The 23,261-nt window shown below is 44.7% G+C and overlaps 1 protein-coding gene across 2 annotated transcripts in view; it reads right to left on the reverse strand.

Annotated features, from left to right (window-relative positions):
• Positions 1–23,261, reverse strand: part of Pgm1 (phosphoglucomutase 1) — a 55,305-nt gene that overhangs the window by 1,359 nt on the left and 30,685 nt on the right. For both annotated transcript variants that reach the window (XM_005074331.3, XM_021229657.2), the window contains exons 3-10: positions 23,037–23,183; positions 21,477–21,602; positions 20,278–20,468; positions 18,897–19,051; positions 16,530–16,645; positions 9,355–9,490; positions 5,757–5,940; positions 3,454–3,588 (exon numbers count right to left, since the gene is read on the reverse strand). In XM_005074331.3, the coding sequence (XP_005074388.1) occupies positions 3,454–3,588; positions 5,757–5,940; positions 9,355–9,490; positions 16,530–16,645; positions 18,897–19,051; positions 20,278–20,468; positions 21,477–21,602; positions 23,037–23,183 (1,190 nt within the window). The remainder of the gene's footprint in view (positions 1–3,453; positions 3,589–5,756; positions 5,941–9,354; positions 9,491–16,529; positions 16,646–18,896; positions 19,052–20,277; positions 20,469–21,476; positions 21,603–23,036; positions 23,184–23,261) is intronic.

Genomic DNA, 23,261 nt, shown 5'->3' on the forward strand with positions numbered 1-23,261 from the left:
AGAGGAAAGGCAGACACTCCCCAGGTCGCTGGTGGTATCTGCAGGCACGACAGAACCCCAAATGTTTTGCATGATCCTCCATCCTGGGAATTTAGGTTCAGAAGAAATATGTTTTTTTCATCCCTTCTGTCTAGCGCAGACTAGGCTTTTATCCTGCAGATAAAAAGAGAGATAACCATTCCCGATTTCCTCCTTTTCTCTTTCTCTATTATCCTAAGGGCCTGCAGTGCAGGCCCCAGGGCCTTTGGATCAAGTTTTAGGGAAGCCAAAACCACACAAGGATGTGGAGATTACTGACACTGGAACCTGGCTGCTGGAAAAAGTGTGACAGAGAAGCAGACTCCTTTGGCTCTTTTTTAACAAACACAACTATGCACGATGTATCTAGTCAAGTTCAGACTGCAGCGGGTTGGCTGCAAGGACTGACAGAAAAACATGCTGTATCTAAAGGTCAAGTTTCAGTTTTGCAAAATGAAAAGGTTCGGACACTTTGCTGGGAACAATGCAGATGGGTTCTGAATCACTAAACCACATATAAAGCAAAACAAAACAAAACTAAAACCCACCAGGATGATATTCTTTGCTTTTTTTTTTAACAATTAAAAGTTCAGGGTCAAAAAGTTGAAAAAGAATCGTTCTTTATTACATGTTTAGAGTGCATGCATGTGTATATGCACACATACATGAGCACAGAGGCATAAAACAGCACACACGAGGAGCTAGGAAGACAGCTTAGGGGAGCCAGTTCTAATCTTTCACCATGTGGCTTCTGGGGTCCAAACTCAGGTCATAAGACTTGGTAGCAAGTGCCTTTACTCGCTCAGCCACTTTGTCAGCTTTGAACTTCTTTTGATTTTTAATTTTTAATGTTTTAAAGATGCCTTTATTTTGTGTATACGGGTGTTGGCCTTCATGTATATAGGTGTACCACATATGACTAGTGCCCATGGAAGTCAAAATAAAGTCTCAGATTCCTGAAGGTGGAGTTATGGATGGTTCTGAGCTACCACGTGAGTGCTGGGTACCAAAACTGTGTCCTCTGTAAAGGCAGCCAGTGCTCCTAACCTCTCTGTGCATCTCTCCAGCCCTGACTGGACCTTTCTTAAAAGCTGATCTCTTGTGCCAGCCCCAGTGATGAAGCATTTAAAACTCACTGTCTCCCCACATCCCTACCAGGATGTAAAGTTGTCACTGCACCATTCTATATACAAGAAAACACAGACACAAAAACACGGAACAATTCACCTACATACACGGGTCTTCTGTGATGGGAAGAGAATTTAAAATAAGGCCTTCCTAACTCTACAACCTATATGCTTAAAGCCACTATACTAGGAATCTCCAAATTCAAGTTTTACAAGATTTTATTATGCACTAGAAGAAAAGGGGCTTTGTGAAAAAATACATATGACACACATTATTTCCTTTCTTTTTCATAAAAATTGGTTTATATTTAAGGTATCAAATATAATTTTTAACAAGTTGGTTCTCTGCAGAATGATGAGGTTTACAAATGTTAAGCAAGCACTCTGCCATCAGGCCAAACTCCCAGCTCCCAACAGGAACTATATAGTGAAGTGATTACTGTCAAACTACCTGACACATCCAATCTCTTCACGGTTCTTAGAAAAATGTATGCACTTGATGCAGCATTACTAACTACAGGCATCATCGTGGCTATGAAGCCTCCAGACCTCCTGCATCCTGCCCAACTGCAAGTCCCTACCCCTTTTTAACTAACATCTCCTGACCCTACCCAGCCCCTGCTAATGACCCTTCTCTCTGTGTCTGAGTTAAACTGTTTCTTTTGCTCTTCCACAAATAAATAAGTTCATATTGCATCTGTCTCACTAGGACTGGCTTATTTTACCCAGCATAATGCCCTCCAAGTTTACCCTGCGGCTGCAAATGGCAGGACTCCCTTATTTTTAAGACGGGATGATTTTGTATTGTGTGACTCAGTCACACTTTATCTCGTCACCTGCTGACAGTAAGAGAGCTGGACCACAGTGGAACTGAGAGAAGAGCTGCACAGCAATTGGCTAGGAGGGGCAGCCATCTCTTCAGCATAAAGGCTCCAGTTTCTCTGGACACACACCCAGACGAAGACTGTTGATGGCAAGGAAGTCCTTTGTAACTGGTTTGTTTGTGTGTGTGTGTGTGTGTGTGTGTGTGTGTGTGTGTGTGTGTGTGTGTGGTCACACATTTTTAAAATTGCAATACCAGTGTGCGTCCTATTCCCCGGCATCAACACTTATCTCTGGTCCCTTTGCCAGCAGTCAGTTGGGATGGGGTTGTAACTTATTGTAGCTTTCATCTATATTTCCCTTAGGAATTGTGACAGGGCCTCCTTGTCACATACCTCCCGGCCATTTATATGCCTTTGGAAAATGTCTGTTGAATTCTTCAGCAGATGCCATCCAAATGAGCATCTTTTAGAGTACGTTTCCTTAGCCTTTATGGTACACTATGGGCAGTGAATTATGGAGAGAGCAAACATGCTGTGTTCCCTGCACACTTTGGATACAAGCTCTGGCTCAGAAGCATCTGCCAAGATGAGTGCTGTGGAGAGCACACTTGGGGAAACTCCTCAGTGCACCGTTTATCCTCTTAGCTCCTCCATTTGTGACTATCCTGGAAGTCCAGGACCCCTGTTCATTGCTACATACTCCACAGGCACCCAACCCAGTAGGCTGCAAGTCAGTAGACTTTTCCTGCAAGACACATAAGACTACCTGTCCCTGCTTGTCCCTGACCTGACAAAGCTGGAACCAGCAAATGCTTTGTCAGAGCAGGTGACCCATCAAGCAAAGCGATATATGACCAAGGGCAGGCCAGACATCATACATGAACTGATGCAAAGGTCCATTCTGGTGCAACTGTCACTGAATAGAGCACATGCCTAGAAAGTGCTGGTTGCCTTTCTGTGCAACAGTCTATACAATTTGAGAATTAAATGAATAGGGACTAGGGAAGGTATGAGGGCTATGTAAGTATTACCACATGAGTTACATCTCCAGAACCCACACACAACCAGCTGTACATGGCTGTGCACATACTCAGAGCCACAGAACTGTGAGGCACTTGCCAGCTGCCAGCCTAGCTGCAGGCTCAGTGAGAGACCCTGTCTCAAGAGAATACGGTAGATGATAGCAGGGCACTGGACATCTTTCTCTGGCTTCCAGGAACACATAAGCATGCATCACTACATATGCCACACACACTCACACACACACACACACACACACACACACACACACACGACGTAGACAGAGAGAACGAGATTGGTAACTGAGTGTATTTATGCAATGGGCTCAGAGACAAAGGAGAAAGCAAGTAGAGCTTGTGACCTGATGGGTCGTTGAGAACTGGCAGTGATGCCACAGGCTCAGCGGACCACAGTCACTCTCTTGAACTAAAATAATGAATCAGGGTGCAGGGCATAGGCATTACCTGGGGGTCCTGATTGATCTTGGCAGCGTCCTTCTCATAACTATCAATATACAGCCGAATGGTGGCCCCTGCACTCCCGGTGCCACTCAGTCTGAAGATGATACGAGAACCATCTGCAAAAATAAGCCGCAAGCCCTGGAAAAAGATAAGCAAAGGGTTTTCCCCATGAAGGCTGAAAGGGAGACTGAAGACTGGCAGACATGAGGGGTCCATTTGGAGACCCAATCTTATCCACTGGGGGATTAGATCCTTGATCGATGGCAGCAATCGAGCCCTGTGAGTCTGCCTTCCATCAGCCTCACTGCATCCAGACAGAGAGGCTTAACTAATGTAGGAGCAGCATTGCCAGGGTCATCTGGGAGATACAATCTTGGTGATGCTACACGGCATAAGGCTCTCATCCCTGCCCATTTCCCTGTGATTCATGGACTGGTCATTTTGGCTTGAAGCTTAATAACTAAGTAAAGCTGCTAGATGCAGGATTTGACTTGAGGCTCTGGAGGGAACTGCAGAAGAGAGTAAGGGCTCTGTAGAGAGCACTGGGAGGGAATCTCAGAAAGGGGCCACGCGCCCTGGACAGTAGGAGCAGATGTTCATATGAACCCAGCATGATCCAGTCATGGATGACTGACCACTCAAAGTGAGATCCGTGGTGGTGCAGGGCCTTTTTCTCCTTCCCTTCCTTCCAGTACATTCATGCCTTACTTAGGGAGAGGTTGAAGACGCTCAGACAGCTATTTTCCAGTGTAAGCAAAAGAGGCTACGTGAGACGTTTGCCTAGGGGCCCTTCACTCTACATGAGTCTATGATGCCGAAGACTGATCAGAAGGAAGGACACTCTCCTGGTGCTTGTCACCACTTCGCAGCCCTAGCTGTGCCATTCTTTAGACTTGACGTGAGGACAGCAGATGGTACACACAGAGGGTGTTCTCTAGCTACTCAACAGAGAGGGTACGTTCACTCCCACCCAGCAGGTTTTCCTTTCTAGAAGTGTACCAGGGTTGTCCTCACTCCCACGCTTCAACTGGAAGCTTCTAAAACCTCCTCCCTATGTTTACTTTGGGCCATTTTCTCTCCTACCCCATCTCCCACTAAGTGCTCCAGTTTCCTACAAAGTGGCACTGCTGTCTCCTTCCTTGTGGCACAGAGCACAGCTCCAGCTTCCCACGATGCCACCGCCATCCCCCCCTCTCATGGACGAGGTGCCTGCAGAGTTGAGGCCTTGTGTTCTGAACTTGTCTTCTTGCTCTTAATGCTGCACAACCACCTCTGGGCTGCTCTGCCATCCTCTGGGATGCTCTCTCCTCTACAGGCCTCCTTCCTGAAAAACCTAAGCTACGGCCATCGGACTGATCCAGAGTCCTCATTCATGGTGAAGGCATGAGGCTACACCACTTGCTAGAACCAGGCACTAAAAGTGTCCATGGGGAGGCTCTACTCTTTACAGGGGGATTTCCAGTGTCTTCCCACACCCACATCCTCAAAAACCTGGCAGATGCCAGGTAAGGAAGCAAGGTAAGCTCCGCATCCCTTCAAGAAAAGCAAGCAGGAGGGTTAAGGTGCACCAACACCTTTATCCCCTTAATTGTCCCTGCTTCTGAATTCCCAGGCATGACCTCATTCCTTGACAACAGGAAACAGATGTAAAAGTGAGCAGACCCTGGGTGCTGAATGACTGTGAGAAGGAGCAAGAAGGGTGACCAGCTGGGAGCCTTAGGTACCCATCATGAGAAACCCCAGACATCTGTCACCACACAGGACAGGCCAGATTCTCAGCTACGCAGTCCTACTAAGCACTGTCTTGTCAGATGGCCACAGATAACAACAGTGGGAATTTCTAACCAGGAAGCCTTCCTTGGGGAGGCATACTCTTTATTAGGAATCTAGAGTATATTAAAGGAGTACATACAATGTCATTCATGACATCATACTGCTATCATGTCTGAAGAAAGAGAATGATATCTAGGGCCACAGCAATTTTTTTCAACATCTTTAAAACTTTTCTAGACATTCCACTTGGCATCTTGGGTATAATTTTAGGGTGTACAAAAATCTTCCTGGCATCTAGGCTCAGAGTTCTAACATGGAGGTATAGGGGGCTGCAAAGAATTATGGCACCCCCCAAAAAAAAACCAACTCCCTGCGAGAGTCACATGGAACTTCCAGAAAGCCAGTTGACATCCACCACCCCAGAAAAACAGGCCTACCAAGGAAACACAACCTAGAGTCGTTGTCATTTTTCTGCTTGAGGTTCAGAGATGACACTCTGGGGTAAGTCTTACATACTCGTGATCTGTTCCTACCTGATTTCTTGAAACGCTCCCATCTACCGGGTCACTATATTCAAAGTTATCAGCCTTCTCCACAGTGTAGACTTTGTCGTTTGCTGAGAACTGCTTCCCCACAAAGGAGCGGTCCAACATCAGAGCCTCCAGGTCCTTCATCATTTTGTTTGCACCCTCGGCCTCCACCTCCTCATAATCGTACCTGGAAGAAGTTAGGTAGTTGAAACCCCTGGGCTGACTTTAGGGCATCAGAGGCAAGTAGCACTGTCATCATCCTTTGCTTGGTACTCCCCCAAAGCCAAGTAACTTCAGCAGGCTGGCAAAAGCTGTGAGCTTGTCAGTCAGCAGGGAGGGTGCGTGCTGGGGATGAAAGGAAGGCTCAGAAGAAAGGGTCAGGACCTTCTGAACCCAGAGAACTCCTTGGTTGGCTTTTCTAAAGAAAGAGGTTCAAGGATGCTTTAAGGGCTTCAAGGGGATAGCATCCCTACATCTTGAGGAGGGAACATGACCAGTTCTATTACCTCCAATGAACTCTCAGTCATACCACACGACTCTGGTCCTTCTAGTTTAAATGCCTTTTGCTCTTATGAGGAGCAGGCTGGGCCTGCCCTCAGTTTTGGACCTGTGTGGAGCTATGAGACTGTGGCTGAGCAGGGTTCTAGTAGCCACAGAATTTCTTAGGACAAGGCTAGAATACCAGAGACCAGATAAGCAGCCAAAAGTTAAGTAGGTATGCTAGTTAACTCCCAGCCTCCTTCAGCAGGGAGTATACTCTGCTTTAAATTCAGCCTGGCAGAGGGATGCCTGAAGTGGATGATAAGGGGTCAAGAAAAGAAAATAGCTGTAGCGCAAATGAGAGTCTGTGATTATTATTTTTTCTTTCAAGACTTGTTTTCAACCTCTTTCTTGTGAAGTTAAAGACCTTGGCATGCTTTCTTAACCTGATGGTACATGTCCTCTTGAAACAGTTAGAGGCTCAAGATGGCAGAATCCATTTGTTTGCTATAGCGAAACGAGTACAAGATGTGCAAGATAACACCTCTGAGACACGAGGAATACTGGAGAATTAAAGCCAACTTACTCTGGCTCCGGGAGTCTATGAACTCGAGACAAAATAGCCCCCTCTGTCCTGAAGTTGGCACTTTCCCCCAGTTAAAATGATAAAGAGCAAGAAATTACAACCAGGCTTCTGTGCTTTATGCCTGTGACCTTTGAGTGTTTGGGAAAGACGATTTTTAAATCCCAAACACAGAGGGCTGGAATGGAAAGAATCCTGGCTTTGTAACCAGACAGGCAAGCTACGTCTCCAGCTTCTACTTACTAGCTGCTACCTGCATTGATGGTTCAGCTGTCCTGATTCTCAGAATCTCAGTTGTCTCATCAAATAACTGTCTTAAGGCTCAGGTGAGACACCGGTGTCGAAGTTGACTAGCACTATTGCTCAGTGAATGGAGGGTACAATGGAGTCAGCATAATCATAAATGGGGGTTCTGGATTTGCAGTCCTTGACTTGCAGTTGTATTTGATAGGCAGTAAAAATATGGTGAACCATTTCCAATATGGAGGTGTGTTTGTATACCAACAGTGAAGCTCTGACCACCACTCAACCTTACTCCACTCTGGCGGCTGTCCCTCATCAATTCATGCGTATGTCTATTCAAGGAGTGTTTACATGGTGTCTGTGTGACTCAGATGACACCACAGAACATAGTAACAAACATGGTGGTGCTTTTGTGACACTCTGGATCTAGAGTGTCCATGATTGCTACCGTCAATTACCAGGTGTTCTTGCTCCTAGGAAGGACATTCCTGATTGGTTCCAAGAACTTCTTCATTGATAACACAGAGCAGTTTTTTATTTATGCATTCAACAAAAGAGCAATTTAATCAGAATCCTCTTAAAAGGTTAAGGAGTTCAAGCTGCTTAAGGTTTGATATTTTTGATTTCCTGAAGACCATAGACTATCAGTTCTGGAATTTACATACTTTTCTTTTAAAAACATCTAGTACCCATTTTATAAAAAGTTCAACTAAGGAAAAAATAAGAATAAAACAAACAAACAAACAAACAAAAAATAGCCAGGCATGGCAGCACATGCCTTTAACGCCAGCACCTATAATGCAGAGGCAGGCAGATCTTTATAAGTTTGAGGCCAACCAGAGAAGTATAGTGAGTGAATTCCTGTTTTAAAAACATAAAAATAGGGCTGGAAAGATGACTCAGAGGTTAAGAGCACTGACTGCTCTTCCAGGGGTCCTGAGTTTAATTCCCAGCAACTACATGGTAGCTCACAACCATCTGTAATGAGATCTGGTGCCCTCTTCTGGCCTGCAGGCATGCATGCAGACAGAATACTGTACACATAATAAATAAATAAATCTTTTTAAAAAAACATAAAAATAAAACAAAAATGTAACTGAGGGCCAATGAAATTATATTTATAAATTTCTTAAATATAAACACTTTATCTAATATCCCTTTTCATAAAAATACTGAGATTCAGGGAAACAACTATTCGATTTTTACACTTAGTAGGGATAGTCAAGTTAGAAATGATGAAAAACACTACTGGTAAAAACATATTTTGGGTACTTGGAGTTGAACCCAAAGCCTCACACACACTGACCACATGGATGCCTCACTATTCAGCTACCCTGTAGCCCACTCCTCACATTTGAACACTTCTTAAAAATACAAGTGTATATGGCAAAGAATTGTTAAGTGTTCTTAAATATTTCTTCCCTACAGAACCACCAGTACCTGGGAGAAAGAAGAACAGATAGTAAATATTTGTTGATCAATGGATGAGATGCTGACCAATATCATGGAGTTATATTTAACGAGTCAGAAAGCTGATTTGAACTGAGCATTGTTTCCAGAATATGTTTTCTTTTTAAATTTAAATTAGAAACAAGGTTGCTTCACAAGTCAATCCAAGCTCCCTCTACCTCCCCTTTCCCTACGCCCTTCCACCAAACCCCCCAGTCCCTCCAATCCTCACTCTGTTCCCCAGGGAGGGTGAGGCCCTCCATGGGGGATATCCAGAGTCTGTCATTTTGTTCAGGGCAGGGCCTAGGCCCTCCCCCAAGAGTCCAGGCTGAGAGAGCATCCCTCATTGTGGGATGGGCATCCAGAGTCCATTTGTATGCCAGGGATAAATACTGAGGAGAAACATCTTCAGACTCTGATTTCACTTATTCCTCTCAATAGCCAAATTTACAATATTCACTATTCCTCTTTCTACAAATGAGAAAACTGAACACAGAAGTTAAATGCCCTACTAACTCAGAAACAAAATAAAGCTCAAATCTATTTCTGTGACTCTAAACCCAATGTTTTTACCCTGCCTATCCAATGGGTATATTTAAAGTGCTTATAAATAATGGTTATTCTTTTGATTAGGTTAACTAATTTTTTAAAATCCTTGTTGTTTCTGGTTGGCTTAAAAACTGACTTCATCTTCACCCTGGGCAGATCACTTTCAAAGTCCCCAGTTACAGAAGCTGTGTGAGCTTGGGTGCCAGTGTCATTACAGACAGGATAGACACTGTCCCTGAGAAGTCTCTCTGCTCACTTCCCCACAATCCCTCAAACCCAATCCAGACTGTGTCTGACCTGGTAAAGAAGTTCCGGCCAAACTTCTGCCAGTGGTCTTTCAGGATGTCCTCCACGCTCTGCTTACGGGTGGCCAGAATGGAGAGCCAGGCCAGGACAGCCCACAGTCCATCTTTCTCACGAATGTGGTCGGAACCTGCAAGGCAACAAGAAACTTGGCTTTTCAAGAGGCCTTGGGAGCAAGCCCAGCAGCACACAGGCTAAAGCAGTGAAGGTCTCTCCCGAGGACTCCAGCCTGTGAAAGGACTCTGTGTTCAACAACAGTCCTGACAAACAATGGAAGAAACGTAGGGATCAAAGGCAGACACCAATAGCATCTGTGGGATGATTCTGTACAGCCTGGTGTATCAATTACGAAGAATTAGTGTGAGAGCAAAGGTCCCATATCAATCTTAAGTAAACAATAGGAAAATATGTCTATTGTAAATTTCAGTAAATAAAACAGCCTGAAGCACCATGGAACAAAGCAAAGCACCCAGATAGAGATAGAGATGTAGACACAGGGGAGACTCAATAAGTCTCACCTTGAGCCTATGGGAAAACAACGGGTTGCTTTGAATGATGTTAGCATAACGGGCTCACTACTATAAAGAAACTCCAGGGTTCTTCCCTTAAAAAGCAAACAGTTCAGACTTAGAAGTTGAAACCCCTGCTAGATAAGTAAGATGGTTTATGCATGTCATCTCAGCACTGCAGAGGTGAAGAAGATCAGACGTTCACAGCCAGTCTGGACTACATGAAGACTTGTCTTAAAAAATGGTTAAAGGTGTGTGTGTGGGGGGGGGAATGAAAGCCTTTAAATACCAGAACATATGTAAGTTTCCTTTTATTCTTGAAAGTAATACATGTAGGCAAATCCATTATTCATAAAGAGAAACCGACATGTCCATCTACTTTTAAAATGCTTTTTTTATTTCTACATAGTACTATGACATAAATAAAATTAAAGGTCACTGATACAGTTAAAGAATCTATATTATTTATAACTGTAAAACAGATATTTACAATATTTAGTCTAGGAAAGAATGTTATTAATAAGAAGAAAACAAGATCTAAATAAACACAAGTACACCAAATATACAATGGAAATTCATATAAAAATTAGTTGGTTATTCTGTAATTAACTAATGTAACAAAAAGCTGACACTATTTCTAGGAAGATAAATTAAAACCACAATGAGCAACTAGTACTTCTTCACAAACAGCCACAGATTTAAGTTAGAACCTTGGGTGTTAGGGGAAGTATAAGGGAAATGAGATCCTACTACAGTGCTCTTGTATTACATGGGTACCACCCTTCTGAGAAGCAGGTTGGCACAAAATATCAAACTCTAGTGGGCAATCCTGTTCTAGGACATCTTTCTTTAAGCCTGTAAGTGACTGGGACACATCCTTCTTTTTGCTGAGGTTCTTGCTAAAATCTTCACCAAAATTAAGAAATTACCTCCTCTGCATGAATGACTGTGTGTGTGTGTGTGTGTGTGTGTGTGTGTGTGTGTGTGTGTGTGTGTGTGTAGAAAGACCCTCTTTAGAAGCCTGCCATAACCCAAAACTTTCACTCTAAGGATTTTAACTTTTTAAAAATCAAAACAAAGTATACACCATAGTAAACTCATTTTCTATTTTCTGAGGACTCCACATGGTCTTCAGAATCTTATTTCCCATTCTGCCACATCGTGAGTTCTTTACTTGTCCTCTTGTCCTTCTTGCCTTTGCACTTGATTTTGTTTTCCGTGGTACTTTGAGTATCTGGAGTGATGCTAGCCACTGTGTGGACATGGCTCAGGGTGTCTTGAGTATGAGACTCTTAATCTCAGGAACATAGGCTCAAGCTCCATGTTGGGTACCAATTGTAACACAAATAAATAAAAGACCCAGAGACAGATAGTGGGGTTCAAGCTTCAAGCTGAAGATCAGAAAAGCAAAGCAGCCAAGCTACTAGCTCTTACCTCTACCTCAGGCTGAAAGGGCTAACCCTGTCTCCAGGAGCTCTCATCAAGCCTTGGACTGCCTTCCCTCAATGTGGCTGGAGAATGAATGGCAGTTCTGTGACCCTGTTCCTGTCTTAAATACCTCTCATGAGTCCTGAGTTAAAGGTGTGAGCTCTGTTATTCTTTTGGACTGATTCAATCTCGTGAAGCCCTGGGTGGCCTTGCACTCAGAGAGAGATGCATCTGCTTTTGTCTTCTGAGTCCTGGGATTAAAGGTGTATGCCACTACTGCCTGGCTAGCTAGCACGGCTGCTGGGATTAAAGGTGTGTATCACCACTGCTTGACCTCTATAGCTTGTGCCTGGCTTTACTTTCTGAATCCTCAGGCAAGTTTCAATAAATCATAAATAACATATCAATGGCATTTTCCTTCGTGTCTTCATCCTTTTAGCCCCAACTCAAATATCCTCTCCTCTTTAAGACTAGCTCCCAACTTTCCTGAGCAGTTATGAGTTCCTTCCTCTTTCTTCTCCTATAGTAACCCAAGCAAGACCTCTGGGGTGATAACCATAGTCCTTGAGCCCCTCCCATCTGTTTCACCACTAACCCTTTGCTTCTTAGAGACTTGTTGTTTTTGGAACCAATTCTGATGGCCAGTATATAACATGTGACATTTAGCAATGAACTAACTGTGGTTGTGCACATGAATGAGCAAGTTAATTAATTCATTCTCTCCAACGTTTTCTCTCTTTTTTAAAAAAATAGTTTGTCTTTCCAATATTTTTCTCTTTGATGGATGCCACTTTTAGAGTACCTTTGTCAGGGTTTCTATTGCTGTGATACACACCATGACCAAAAGCAATGCGGGGAAAGAGAAGTTAGGGTAAGAATTCAAGGCAGGAACTGGAGCAGACGTCTTGGAGGAATGCTGCTTACTGGCTTGATCCTATGGCTTGCTCAGTAAGCTATTTTATACATCCAGGACCATCTGCTCAGAGGTAGCAGCACCCCCAGTGGGCTCAGCCCTTCTACGTCAATCATTAATCAAGAAAATTCCCTACAAGCTTGCCTAAAGGCCAATCTAATGGAGACATTTTCTCAATTAAGAGTCCCTCTTCCAGATATGACTAGGTTTGTGTCAAGCTGACAAGAAGCAGCCAGGACAAGAAGTGAAGTGACATCTTAAAACCCAGATGCTATGCTGCAAGACTAGAGACTACAGGCAGTACATTCTAAGGCTTTATATAACATGTTTTGGAAATGTTTACATAATTTCATTATCTACAGACTTTTGCTTTTACTGCTATTTTAAGGAATAAAAAGCTCTCCGCTTCTCATGGCTTTTACAAATGAGATGTTTTGGAACAGTTCATTCTGAGAATTCTGGCAGCTTCCCCCAATATACTGGAGATTCGTGATAGTTTGGAATTATTTATCAGTACTCCAATAGTTCCCCTTTTCCTTTTTGTTTAAGAAAACAAAAAGTTTTCTTAAGCTTTATTTATTTTTAGAGTATGTGTGTGAACCTGTGTGTGTGTTCATGTGACTACATGCATGCAGGAGGTTGTGGAGGCTGAAGAGGGTATCAAAAACCCTGGAACTGGCCTTACAGGAAGTTGAGAGCCACCCAGCATGGGTGGTGGGAACTGAGCTAGTGTCCTCTGCAAGAGCAATGGGTGCCCTGAGCCGCTGCACATCTCTCCACCCCTTCTGCGTTGTACAGACAGGGCCTCCCTGTGTGTCCCTGCCGGGAACCTGTAGCTCTCCTGCCTCCACCCTCAAGAGCTCTGATGACTGCGGGTGTGTGACATCTCACCTGGCACCTCCTTTTAAATTAAATTAATAAATAAGAAGAGTACATTAACTTTTTTCCTTCCTTGAGAGTTGGGAGGGTGCTAGACTGAAAGCTTGGATATGTTTCCATTTCTAAATAAGAAACTTAGATTTTTTTTTCTTTTATGAGAAATGAAAACGAAACCTAAAAGTCTTATCAACTCTGACCAAGTTATTTGGAACTAACTAAATAATCCACTCACTACCATAAACGAAGCACCCACCTTGGGTGACGTCAACATGCATTCTAGTCTACTTGTGGGGTCTTCAGTCTCTTGTGTTCTACTGATCTTGGATGGAACAAAACTTCAGGTAACCTGGTTAACCCCCAGGAAAGCTGGCTAAATTCTATTTCCTTTAGTTTCCTGGTGAATAGTAAAAGTTCTTAATGAGAAGTGGCTAACCTGCTTCCATAGCTGTGGCTCAATAGAAAATGCTTTTTAGTAAGAGACAGAAAATCTCAACTTGAGTTGCTGTTTCAAGGAGACATTTGGGTCTAAATCAGTTGCATTACTTTTTCAAAGCCTCTGTTTTGTCATTTGCAAGAGGGAGAAGGCTGCCTTCTCACACAGCCGTGAGACATTCTTTGGACCAGCAAGTGGAGACTTACAAATTGTTGCATGTTTTATAATGCAAATGCAAGATGCTATTAGCAATAAGGAGAAAAACAGAATTTTTAGGGAAAAGTAATATTTTCCATTCACCATATTAAACTTTCAAAAACAATGTCTTTCATTGTACATAGTGAAAAGAAAATGGAAAAATATACTCCAATATGTTTTCTCCTCTAGGTCACAGAAACACCCCCAACCCCTAAAGGTATGAGAATGCAAGCTGACTAAAATGTAAGAAAGAGAAGCCAGTCACCCACGCTGGCAGGAAGGGAGTGCTGGGTTTCTCTCTGTGTCTTCATTTTTGCTCCAATGCAGGGCCTAAAGGCAGCCTGAGGAAATCTGCCCTTTCAGCATCTTGCAACACCTGTCATTGAACGTCAGCTTAATCAGCACCTTGTGGTAAGGACACACTGGGTTCAGTCAGGGCATGCTCTGGGTCATAGGCAAGAAAAATGTCAACCCAGGGTTAGCAGTTTAGGGATTTGGTTACATTTATTAGCATGGGCATCTCCGGAGCTGCCCTGGCATCTGCCACTGCCAGATGCCAGCCTGAGATGGCTGGGACAGCTGGAAAACAGCAACACAGAGTTCTGAAACTATCAGTGTCTTGTCTGTCTGCCTGCCTGTCTCCCTCTCTCTCTTCCCATTCCCCTGAACATGCAGATCTGTGTGGAAATTTCCATGCACTCCTGGTGAACGTCTCCTGCAAATGCTTTCACCTCATTCTCATGCAAGATGGCACCCTTGACCTCTCTGTGCTATGGCCACCATCTCCCATGACCATACTCTACTCTGGACTATGAGCTGTGGCCACTGTTGGCTCAGCACAGTTCTCAAGAAGGGTTTGCCCAAGAAGAGCCAGTCCCTAGCTGTGTGATGCCATCAAGTCCTGTTTCCCTTCCTGTGCTCTACTAGCATTAGCTGGGAAGGACTTTCCTCAGAAAGCCTTCACTACCCATTCCAGCCCTCAGAGGGCTGTCCCCCAGGAACTCCCAGCTCTCCACTTAGCACATCTCCTACACAGCCTCACGATTGCTCTAGAATTGGGTTTTCCTTCTACAGAGGGCCTTTGTTGGGAGCTAGTAAGTGCCTGGACGGCAGGAACTGTGTTAACATGAACTTGACTCTATATTCAACAACCAAGAATCAACGCCAGCATGTTCCAAGTACTAAGGTGTCTCCTATCCTTACGGAGTAGCACAAAGACACAGGTGAGGAGGCAGGCATGCAGGTAACAGATGCCTGAGATAAATATAAGCAGGGTCTAAGCCTAGTCCCATTGGGATGGTTTGCCTGAAGCATCCCAGACATGGGACGCTGCCGTCTTCCCTGGAAGCTCTGTATAACTGAGCTGTGGATGTAGCTCTCTGGTGGAGTGTTCACCTGGCATGCTCAGCTTCAGTTCCTAGCACCGAAAATGAAAAGAGAGGAGGACTGGAAGAATGGCTGGCGCTACACCTCCCCCTCAGCTGGCTGAGGACCACATCTTGTGAAGTAGGACAGGACTAAGCAGTCATTTCACATTCTCTTATTAAAGACTCAGAATTCTGGAACACCTAGCATCCTTTAGGGACTTTGTCCTTTCTTTTTTGTTGGGGGGGGAGTGGGGAGGGCTTCTATGTGTAGACCCGGCTGTCCTGAAACTCAGTGACCCACCCGCCTCTCCCTCCTGACGGCTGGGATTAAAGGTGTGCACCACCACTGCTACACTCCACCTATCTTTTTTAGTATTCAGTTCTACCAGGTCACTTTGTTATCAAGAAGCACTGCCCCCGTCCTGGGAACAGTGAACTGCTCAGAGCTTCAGAGAAACCTGCCTCGAGTCTATCAGCTCACACCTACCACCACAAATTATAGGTTCGGAAGAAAGGAGATCAGTATTTGGTCCTGATTATCCTTGCACTCAATTGCAAGGCTTGGCAAATGGTTGGTTTTGACTTTTTGTTTCCTAAAGGGTGATCAGATAGTAATAAAGAGACACAAAGATGAGGCCCTTTACTTTAAATGTTGGGCAGAGAGAGACGGGACTACTTGAGTGCCCTGCAACCTGGCTGGCTAGAAATGAGAACGTGCCTGTGCAGACGTCTGGAGAAGAGCAAGTGACATAGGTGCAATGGGAGGCCAGAGCTCAGGCCAGCATTGGTACTGGCAGAGATGAGAATGGAAGGCACAGGAATGAGGCTCAGAAATCACCAGGCCCTACTCCACGCCACACTTCTCTAGCTATAATTCACACCTAGGCCCTCATGCAAGGCTAGATATTTACATCTTTAGCACCCATCAACTTAGTTTCACCCTCAAGGTCTCCTTCAGTTAACCCTGATAAAACATCATAATTTGTTGCTATAGAAAACTTGGCTCTATGAAAGGGAAAGATTTACTGACATGCCAAAACCTTTTCTTACATAAAAACAAAACAAAACAAAAAATCTGATTTGCTCTACCATATTTCTCCTTAGAAATGAAAACATTTGTTAAGGTTTCCTTGGCCACTAAGGGAAGAAAACTGTGTTTATCGTGTGTTTAATCCCTAGAGAACTCAATGTGCAATGCTGCCAAGGAGGCCCCCAAACTTCCTGTCTCGGTAGTTGTGATCCTCTGAAAGTAAAGCCAGCCCTCCTGTCCAAATATGCCCACTGCTTTGCGACTGTGTATACTTCACCGGGCTGTCATAAATAAATCATGTCTTGATTTAGGGTTCATTGGCTCCTGCTGCTATTCTAAGATCTAGGCAGTCTAAACTTTCCCCCGAGGCAGCAGTTGTGGGAGAGAAAATGCTAGCATGAGGGCAACTTACCAGTCCCGAAGCTCTCCTCCCCACAAAGGGACAGTTTGCTTGCATCCATCAAGTTCCCAAAAAACTTCCAGCCAGTTGGGGTCTCATACAAAGCGATCTTTGTGGCGTTCGCTACCCTTGAAAGGCATGAAATCAAAGTTACATCACAGCAGGACTGTGAGCAGAGCCATTGCAGGATGGAGAGGAGCAACCATCACTGTAACCAAGGGTCCCATTGAACACTTCTTAGAGGTAGACATAATTCTATGTATAGTGGAAAATCAGAAAAGAAAACTTGGGCACAAGAGGCTCTTCTGTATGAACTCAGAGGAAGGTGGAGAAGAAGAGAAGAAAGGATTTATTCAGATCACAGCTTAATACTTGAGTTTAGCAGGAGTAAAACAGCAGGGGCGGGGGATTTAAACCTATGTGTCTGGGTACAAAGCACATCGGCAAGCATCCCATAAAGGACAGGAGAATGGTGTTTTGATGTGTCTCCTAACAAACACAGGGGTCAGCATTGCACAGGGAAGGTGCAAAACAAAACACACAGGCAGATGGCCCACAGCCTGTGCTCAGCTTCCGGCCAGTGCTTCTTTCTTATCACCAGATGTGCTAGATGTGGGGTCTCCATTCCTAACAGCCTCACCCATTCTGATAAGCAGTTTTGTTCTCCTCCAACAAATCTTTTACCCCCTCCTCTACAGCTTTACACTACAGAAGACCTCTGGGAAGGGCTGCAGTTGTAGCTCAGGAGTGGGCGCATGCTTAGCATGCACAAGGTCCTGCAGCAGATTCCCAGCACTGATAAGTAAAGGAGTGAAGGACAAACTGGAATGACTTTTTAAACCCCGCCTGCTCCCCCTCCAAAAAATCCCCTTCTGTCTGAATAACTGAAGTTGCCTGATAATACAATCTCAGTGAGGTTTGCATTCCAGGATGCCTGCCTGCTTCTTCCAAGTAAAGCTGAGTGGCAAGCATCTGGATTCTAACAGGGAGGAGAATCAAATCTACGATTCTGGGGACCAGGAGAGAACTTTTATTTCAGATAAGATGTTTCAGTTTTGAGTCTATCCATGTTATCAGTTTTTCTAAAAATTCTAATTAAAGTACTTCTGAAAAGACACAGAAGGCATTTCAGGGCCACCAAGCAGCTTGGAGCACCAGTGTCAGGTCTGGAGGCAGAAGCATGGACTTTGGTGCGGCCCTGGGTCAGCTGTGGCATCTTAGCAAGGCTGACAACTCCTGACTCTGCTTCTCGGTCTTGCAGTCAGGGTGCCAGGGAGGATCAGGCAATAGAGAACATGAAGAACTCCAGGGAAGCTCACCATCCCAGCATCAATCATGCTTTTCTTATTAACTGAAGAGAAGCCAGCAGTATTCTGTGACCACCTCGCCTCCAAAATGAAAGCCCTGTATGCTCTAGCAGTTGGGAGCTGAGGCTCTGCATTCAAATCCTGACACAGCCACTTCCCAGCTGGCTGAGCCTAACAGCCTCCTTGACTTTTTGACATCCCCCAGTAAAGTAGGGCTATCAACAGTTTTTTTTTTTTTTTTTTTTTGGTTTTTTTCGAGACAGGGTTTCTCTGTGGCTTTGGAGGCTGTCCTGGAACTCCCTTGGTAGTCCAGGCTGGTCTCGAACTTACAGAGATCCGCCTGCCTCTGCCTCCCGAGTGCTGGGATTAAAGGCGTGCGCCACCAACACCCGGCTTATCAACAGTTTTTAATATTAACAGCGCTTACATGAATTACTTAATCAGAAGGAAAATATTTATTGTCCTGCTGAAGGGACCATTCCTAAGGCTTAGCTACTATTGTAAGTGCCTAGACCAATACACTCTTCTCTTCCCATGGTCATGGCCTTTTACTCATTCACTCTTGACCAGTTATTTAGCAAAAAAATTCCTGAGCACCCCACATGTTCTAAAAGCACCCTGTTTATTTATTACTTTTTATTTTCAATTATTTTACAAGCACACTGCTCAACAAAATTGATCCTGCATTGTTCAAGAATAATGCCTTGACTACAAAAAAAGTACTATACATTCATTTATTTACTAACATTCACTTACTCGCTCATTTAAAAAAAACTGAATATATGTATACCCCATGATATTTAGGCACACTGCTAAACAGAATCTAGGATGCTGATAAAACAAACAAACAAACCAACAGTTTTCTCTGTAGAAGTGGCAGCCTAGCCGGAGAGCCAATCAAACAGATGGCCTGAGTACTGAACAGGAATGCAGGACGCTGGGGGAGCCTAGGAGAGGGCTAACCCTGAAAACACCTCATTCAAGAAAGACACTGCAGTCTCTGGCTATGCTGAAAGGGAAGGACAATTGCTCCAGGCGCAGTGAGTCAGGTGGCCCAAGAACAGAGACCTACCGATCCAGGGCGCCACTTGTGGGCATGCTGCGTGCAAAGCCACGGACCCCAGTCTGCTGGAAATACGGAATGCTGAAGATGTTGGCAGCGATGACAGCCACAGAGTCGGAAGGGTTCACAAAGAACCCATGCTTGCCCAGAATCATGTTCCGATCCTTTGGAAGAAGGGAGATTCAAAGTAAGACCTTTTAACCAAACAGTCAACAAAACCAAACCATCACCCATGGAGTGATAGAAAATTCAAAATGGATCCTATACTCACACTGGCCTTTAAACACTGGGTTTTTAATGGATTTTGTACAGTGCTGTTGGACCAAAGGCACCTCCATGCTCAAGAGTTAAAACTGGTTTCAATTAACGTGTAAGCACAACCCCCGCTTTGAGCTAAACTCTCTGTTCTCCCTCCAGGGGCCCACTAACTTTAACCTCCTAGACCTTTCCAGACTCTGGAACCAATCATGCCTCTCCCAGAGGAGGGGGAAAGGATGTACAAGAGAGGAAATGTTGGCTGTTGACGCAGTTTGACAGGTCTGCTGGGCATCCTTTGAGGAACAAAGGCAGACTTCCTCAAGGAAGGGCTGCTAAACCAGGGTTCCTCATCTGATACTGGACCCAACAGACAGGCTGCCACCTTCACTGCTCCTGAGGTGCCTCACACAGCTGAACACCCATGAACGGGAGGGGAAATGCCAGCCCAAAGTGCATTGGAAGGTGCATTGTGATCTAGTACCTGCTATGAGCCCCTTTAATTTTCCTAAATTTGGATGTGGGGAAAATTGGTTTTCAGGAAGCAGTAGCTTTTAGCTGGTAAAGCGACAAAAATAAAAACTCAGTGTAATAAACAGAGCACTTACTGTCTACGACACACCTAAGACATAATCTCCTTTGTTTTCACATGGTCACCAATGAAAGGGGCAATTTATACACAGAATTTTCATTTTACAGAAAGAATAAAATGGCAATTCTCTTAACATAATCATTATATTAGCTTTAAATAGCTTCATTATCCAGCTAGTATTAATGGATCCATGGATACATTATAAGATGAAAACCTTCTCTAAAGGTTAAATGAGACCTACCTTAGGACAAGTATCTAGAACTCCAGCAGCTTATGAAGTACAGTCATTAAATCCTAACGGGGCCTAAACCCTCTCCACTCACCAAATTTGAGTGCCTGAAATTAAATGCACTGGTCACATTTCAAAGACTCTTGTTTCTGCTCAAGGGGGTCTTTTAATCATTTGGCTCTGGCCTCCAGTGCAATAAGAGGCCCTTGAGAGCCACTCACCAGACTCCTGTAGCCAGATAGAAACTGTCCACCCTCCCCCAATCTTCAAGACTCAGCTTGCATGAGAATTCATTTAAATGTACTTATACCCACCCCATCACCATCAAAGGCAGCCCCAAAATCATGCTCTCCTGACTTCATGGTCTCCACCAGCTCAGCGGCATAGGTGAGGTTGGGGTCAGGGTGGTGGCCTCCAAAGTCCTCCAGGGGAACACAGTTCACTGCTGAGTTTGCGGGGGCACCAAGCTCTTCACAGAGGATCTTCTTTACGTACGGTCCCACAACTGTAACAAATTAAAGTACGAAGAGTCAAAACGTAATACTGACTAAAACGTTTGAAGGTTGAAGGGTGACATGCACACACTTTGGGAATAAGAACAGTCATTGAGGGGAGTCAGCTGCCAAGTCTCTGCCCATTCCCCAAACACGTACAGAAGAGGCCCTCGTGTCTGCTAACTAGCTGAGGGTGACGCAAACCTTTCTCATGAAGGAGGAAGTAGGCTTGTTCTGTCAAAACCAGGGGGCCAATGGAGGGATGCAGCCCCGCAGGGGAAGATTTTCTCAGGGTGGCCTGCAGTGAACCAGGAAGCTCTGCACAGACCCATGGAAGGGCTTAGGCACAGGCATTCTTCCCCAACCACAGACGAGTGTGTGGGTTCCACACCCCTGCCACTCAGATACATTACAGTTTTCAACCACTGCGGAACGGGCAGAAAACCTAAGTAGTCAAGAATCTTCATGTTCCATATGTGGGAAAGTCTCATGGCTTCGGCTCCTAGACATGGTTGTCCCTTCCGGCCTGGTCAAACAGCCCACAGGGGAAGAAGGGGGAGATACACGTCCCGTTGCTGCTGAGTCTAATTCTCGGCTTGCCCTTGCCCTCGGCTGAGAAAAAGAGTATGTGGAAGCAGGTGGACGGGGGCAGGGCTCGAGAACATGTCCACCACAGAGCGCTAGCAAGCATACCAGTGTCACCCTTCAGAGTGTATGTGGGTGCACAAGAAGAATGTGAGTGACCTGCTGGGGGACAGAGGAGTATCCACAACAGCTGCATGGGACTCAAAGCCAGGGCTTAGTGTGAAAACCCTGTCCTTCACACCAGCTTACCGGGAGGGACATCTCTACCATTCTGCACGCCTACGATGAGATTTGTAACTGTGTAAACAGAGGTCTGAAATGGTTGTGAAATAACTCTGTCTAGGCCACCAGAGGCCTAAGAAGAGGGCTGTGAAAGCATCATGGCACACACAGCAGAAAGCAACCCCTGTCTTTGCAGAGCCACAAGTCTGTACCTCCATGCATGGCGTCTATGCGGATCTTCAGTCTGTTTGGACCAGACAGTAGCTCCTTCAGGGCATTGAAATCAAAGATGTTTCTCAACATTGTCGCATAGGCCTCCACCGAGTCTACAATCTCCACTGGGAGAACATGTGATGTTGAAAGGAAAAACAAAACATATCCAGACATTATTATACTCCAAACTAATGATATTTCTACAAACCTGCAGTAACTATTCAAAAGGGCAGCTGTTAAATGTCATCTTATACACACTAACACTTTTCCTTGAACACAAATGTTACTCATATGATTTTATAGACAAGGAAACTCAAGGTTTGAAAGTCAGAACTTACACAGCTAGGGTGGGACACTTGAATTCCCAGCAGAGGACAGGTGAGCTCTACAAGCTGCCACCCACTATCTCTACACATCCTCCAGATCGCTTCCATTTTGGCATCGTGGATGACAGAAAAGATAATGCCCACTTTTCAATTTTCTTTTCCAAGGTCCAGTAAAAGGAGAAGTTCCCTAAATGAATCACCTTCTGTGTGTACTGCTAGTGGCTAAAACCAGAATTATCTTTTTCAGTGCACGAGGAGTCTATAGAGCTCTCTAGTGGTGGCTTCCAAACCCTAAGAACATGTGGAACTTTATTGCAATGCAACTGTCAGCCCTTGATGTACCTCCCAGAATTGTCTAGTGGAAAAAAAAAAGACAAGTTGAACTAGGTAAACACAGGCCACACAGATAACCCTCTCATTATCTTCTTTTTTTTTTTTTCTTTTTTTTTTGAGACAGGGTTTCTCTGTGGCTTTGGAGGTTGTCCTGGAACTCGCTTGGTAGTCCAGGCTGGTCTCGAACTCACAGAGATCCGCCTGCCTCTGCCTCCCGAGTGCTGGGATTAAAGACGTGCGCCACCAACGCCCAGCCCTCATTATCTTCTTTTTAATATGAATTTATAAATGTTTATTCCATATAGAACTGTAATACCTTGATGTTCAACAACAAAATGTGACCCATGGCTGCCTTTTCCAGGAGTTTTGTGCAACCCAAACAAATGGTCTGATGGATCTGACTGAATGTCAGGAGAGGGGGAAGAAGCTGAAAAGCTAGGCTTGAAAACCATTCAGAGTCTGATGCTAGCTTTCCTGTTCACTGACAAGTGTGAGCCTGTTTCTCTGCTTTTGTTCTTCCTCTGCTGACAGTCTGCAGTGATAGTGCTGGCCCCACAGGCTGGCCATGGGAATAAAATGGAACGATACAAAAAAATCAAATATAGCAGGAGCCCAACAACATTAATCGGACAGGTCTTCTAGTCAACGCTGTTGTGGAAACTGAGGCCTAGAGTCGGAAATGAATCACCCAAAGGCATACAGCCTAGCACTCACAAGGTCAATGACCCAGCTCTCTACACTCCCCAAACAAAGCTCATGGATCACCATTTTCCAAAGCTGAAGACCTATTCCCACAAAAGCTCAAAAGGAAAAGTGTTCAAGTTGGAAGCAGGGTATGCAGGAAGAGGAAGAGAGTACCACGGCTGTGAAAAGGGCAGGAGACAAGGAAAATAAACATGCCTGTGAAGGGCTTGAACTTGTTTTCCAGGTCAAACTGCTGCTTTCCCAGAACACTGAGGTCTACCTTCAAGTCAGGGCAGATGGCATATTCTTCGATTGTCTTGCTGATTTGGAAAATTTTATCAGTGATTGCTTCTGGAGCAGGACCTACAAATCATACAGCAAGCAAGGGTCATCATGTGCAATCCACGTGAAAACACCCTGTCACTCTGCAGTTCCTCTACC

This window comes from Mesocricetus auratus, unplaced genomic scaffold (assembly GCF_017639785.1).
Source record: "Mesocricetus auratus isolate SY011 unplaced genomic scaffold, BCM_Maur_2.0 Super-Scaffold_100014, whole genome shotgun sequence".
Taxonomy (NCBI): domain Eukaryota; kingdom Metazoa; phylum Chordata; class Mammalia; order Rodentia; family Cricetidae; genus Mesocricetus; species Mesocricetus auratus.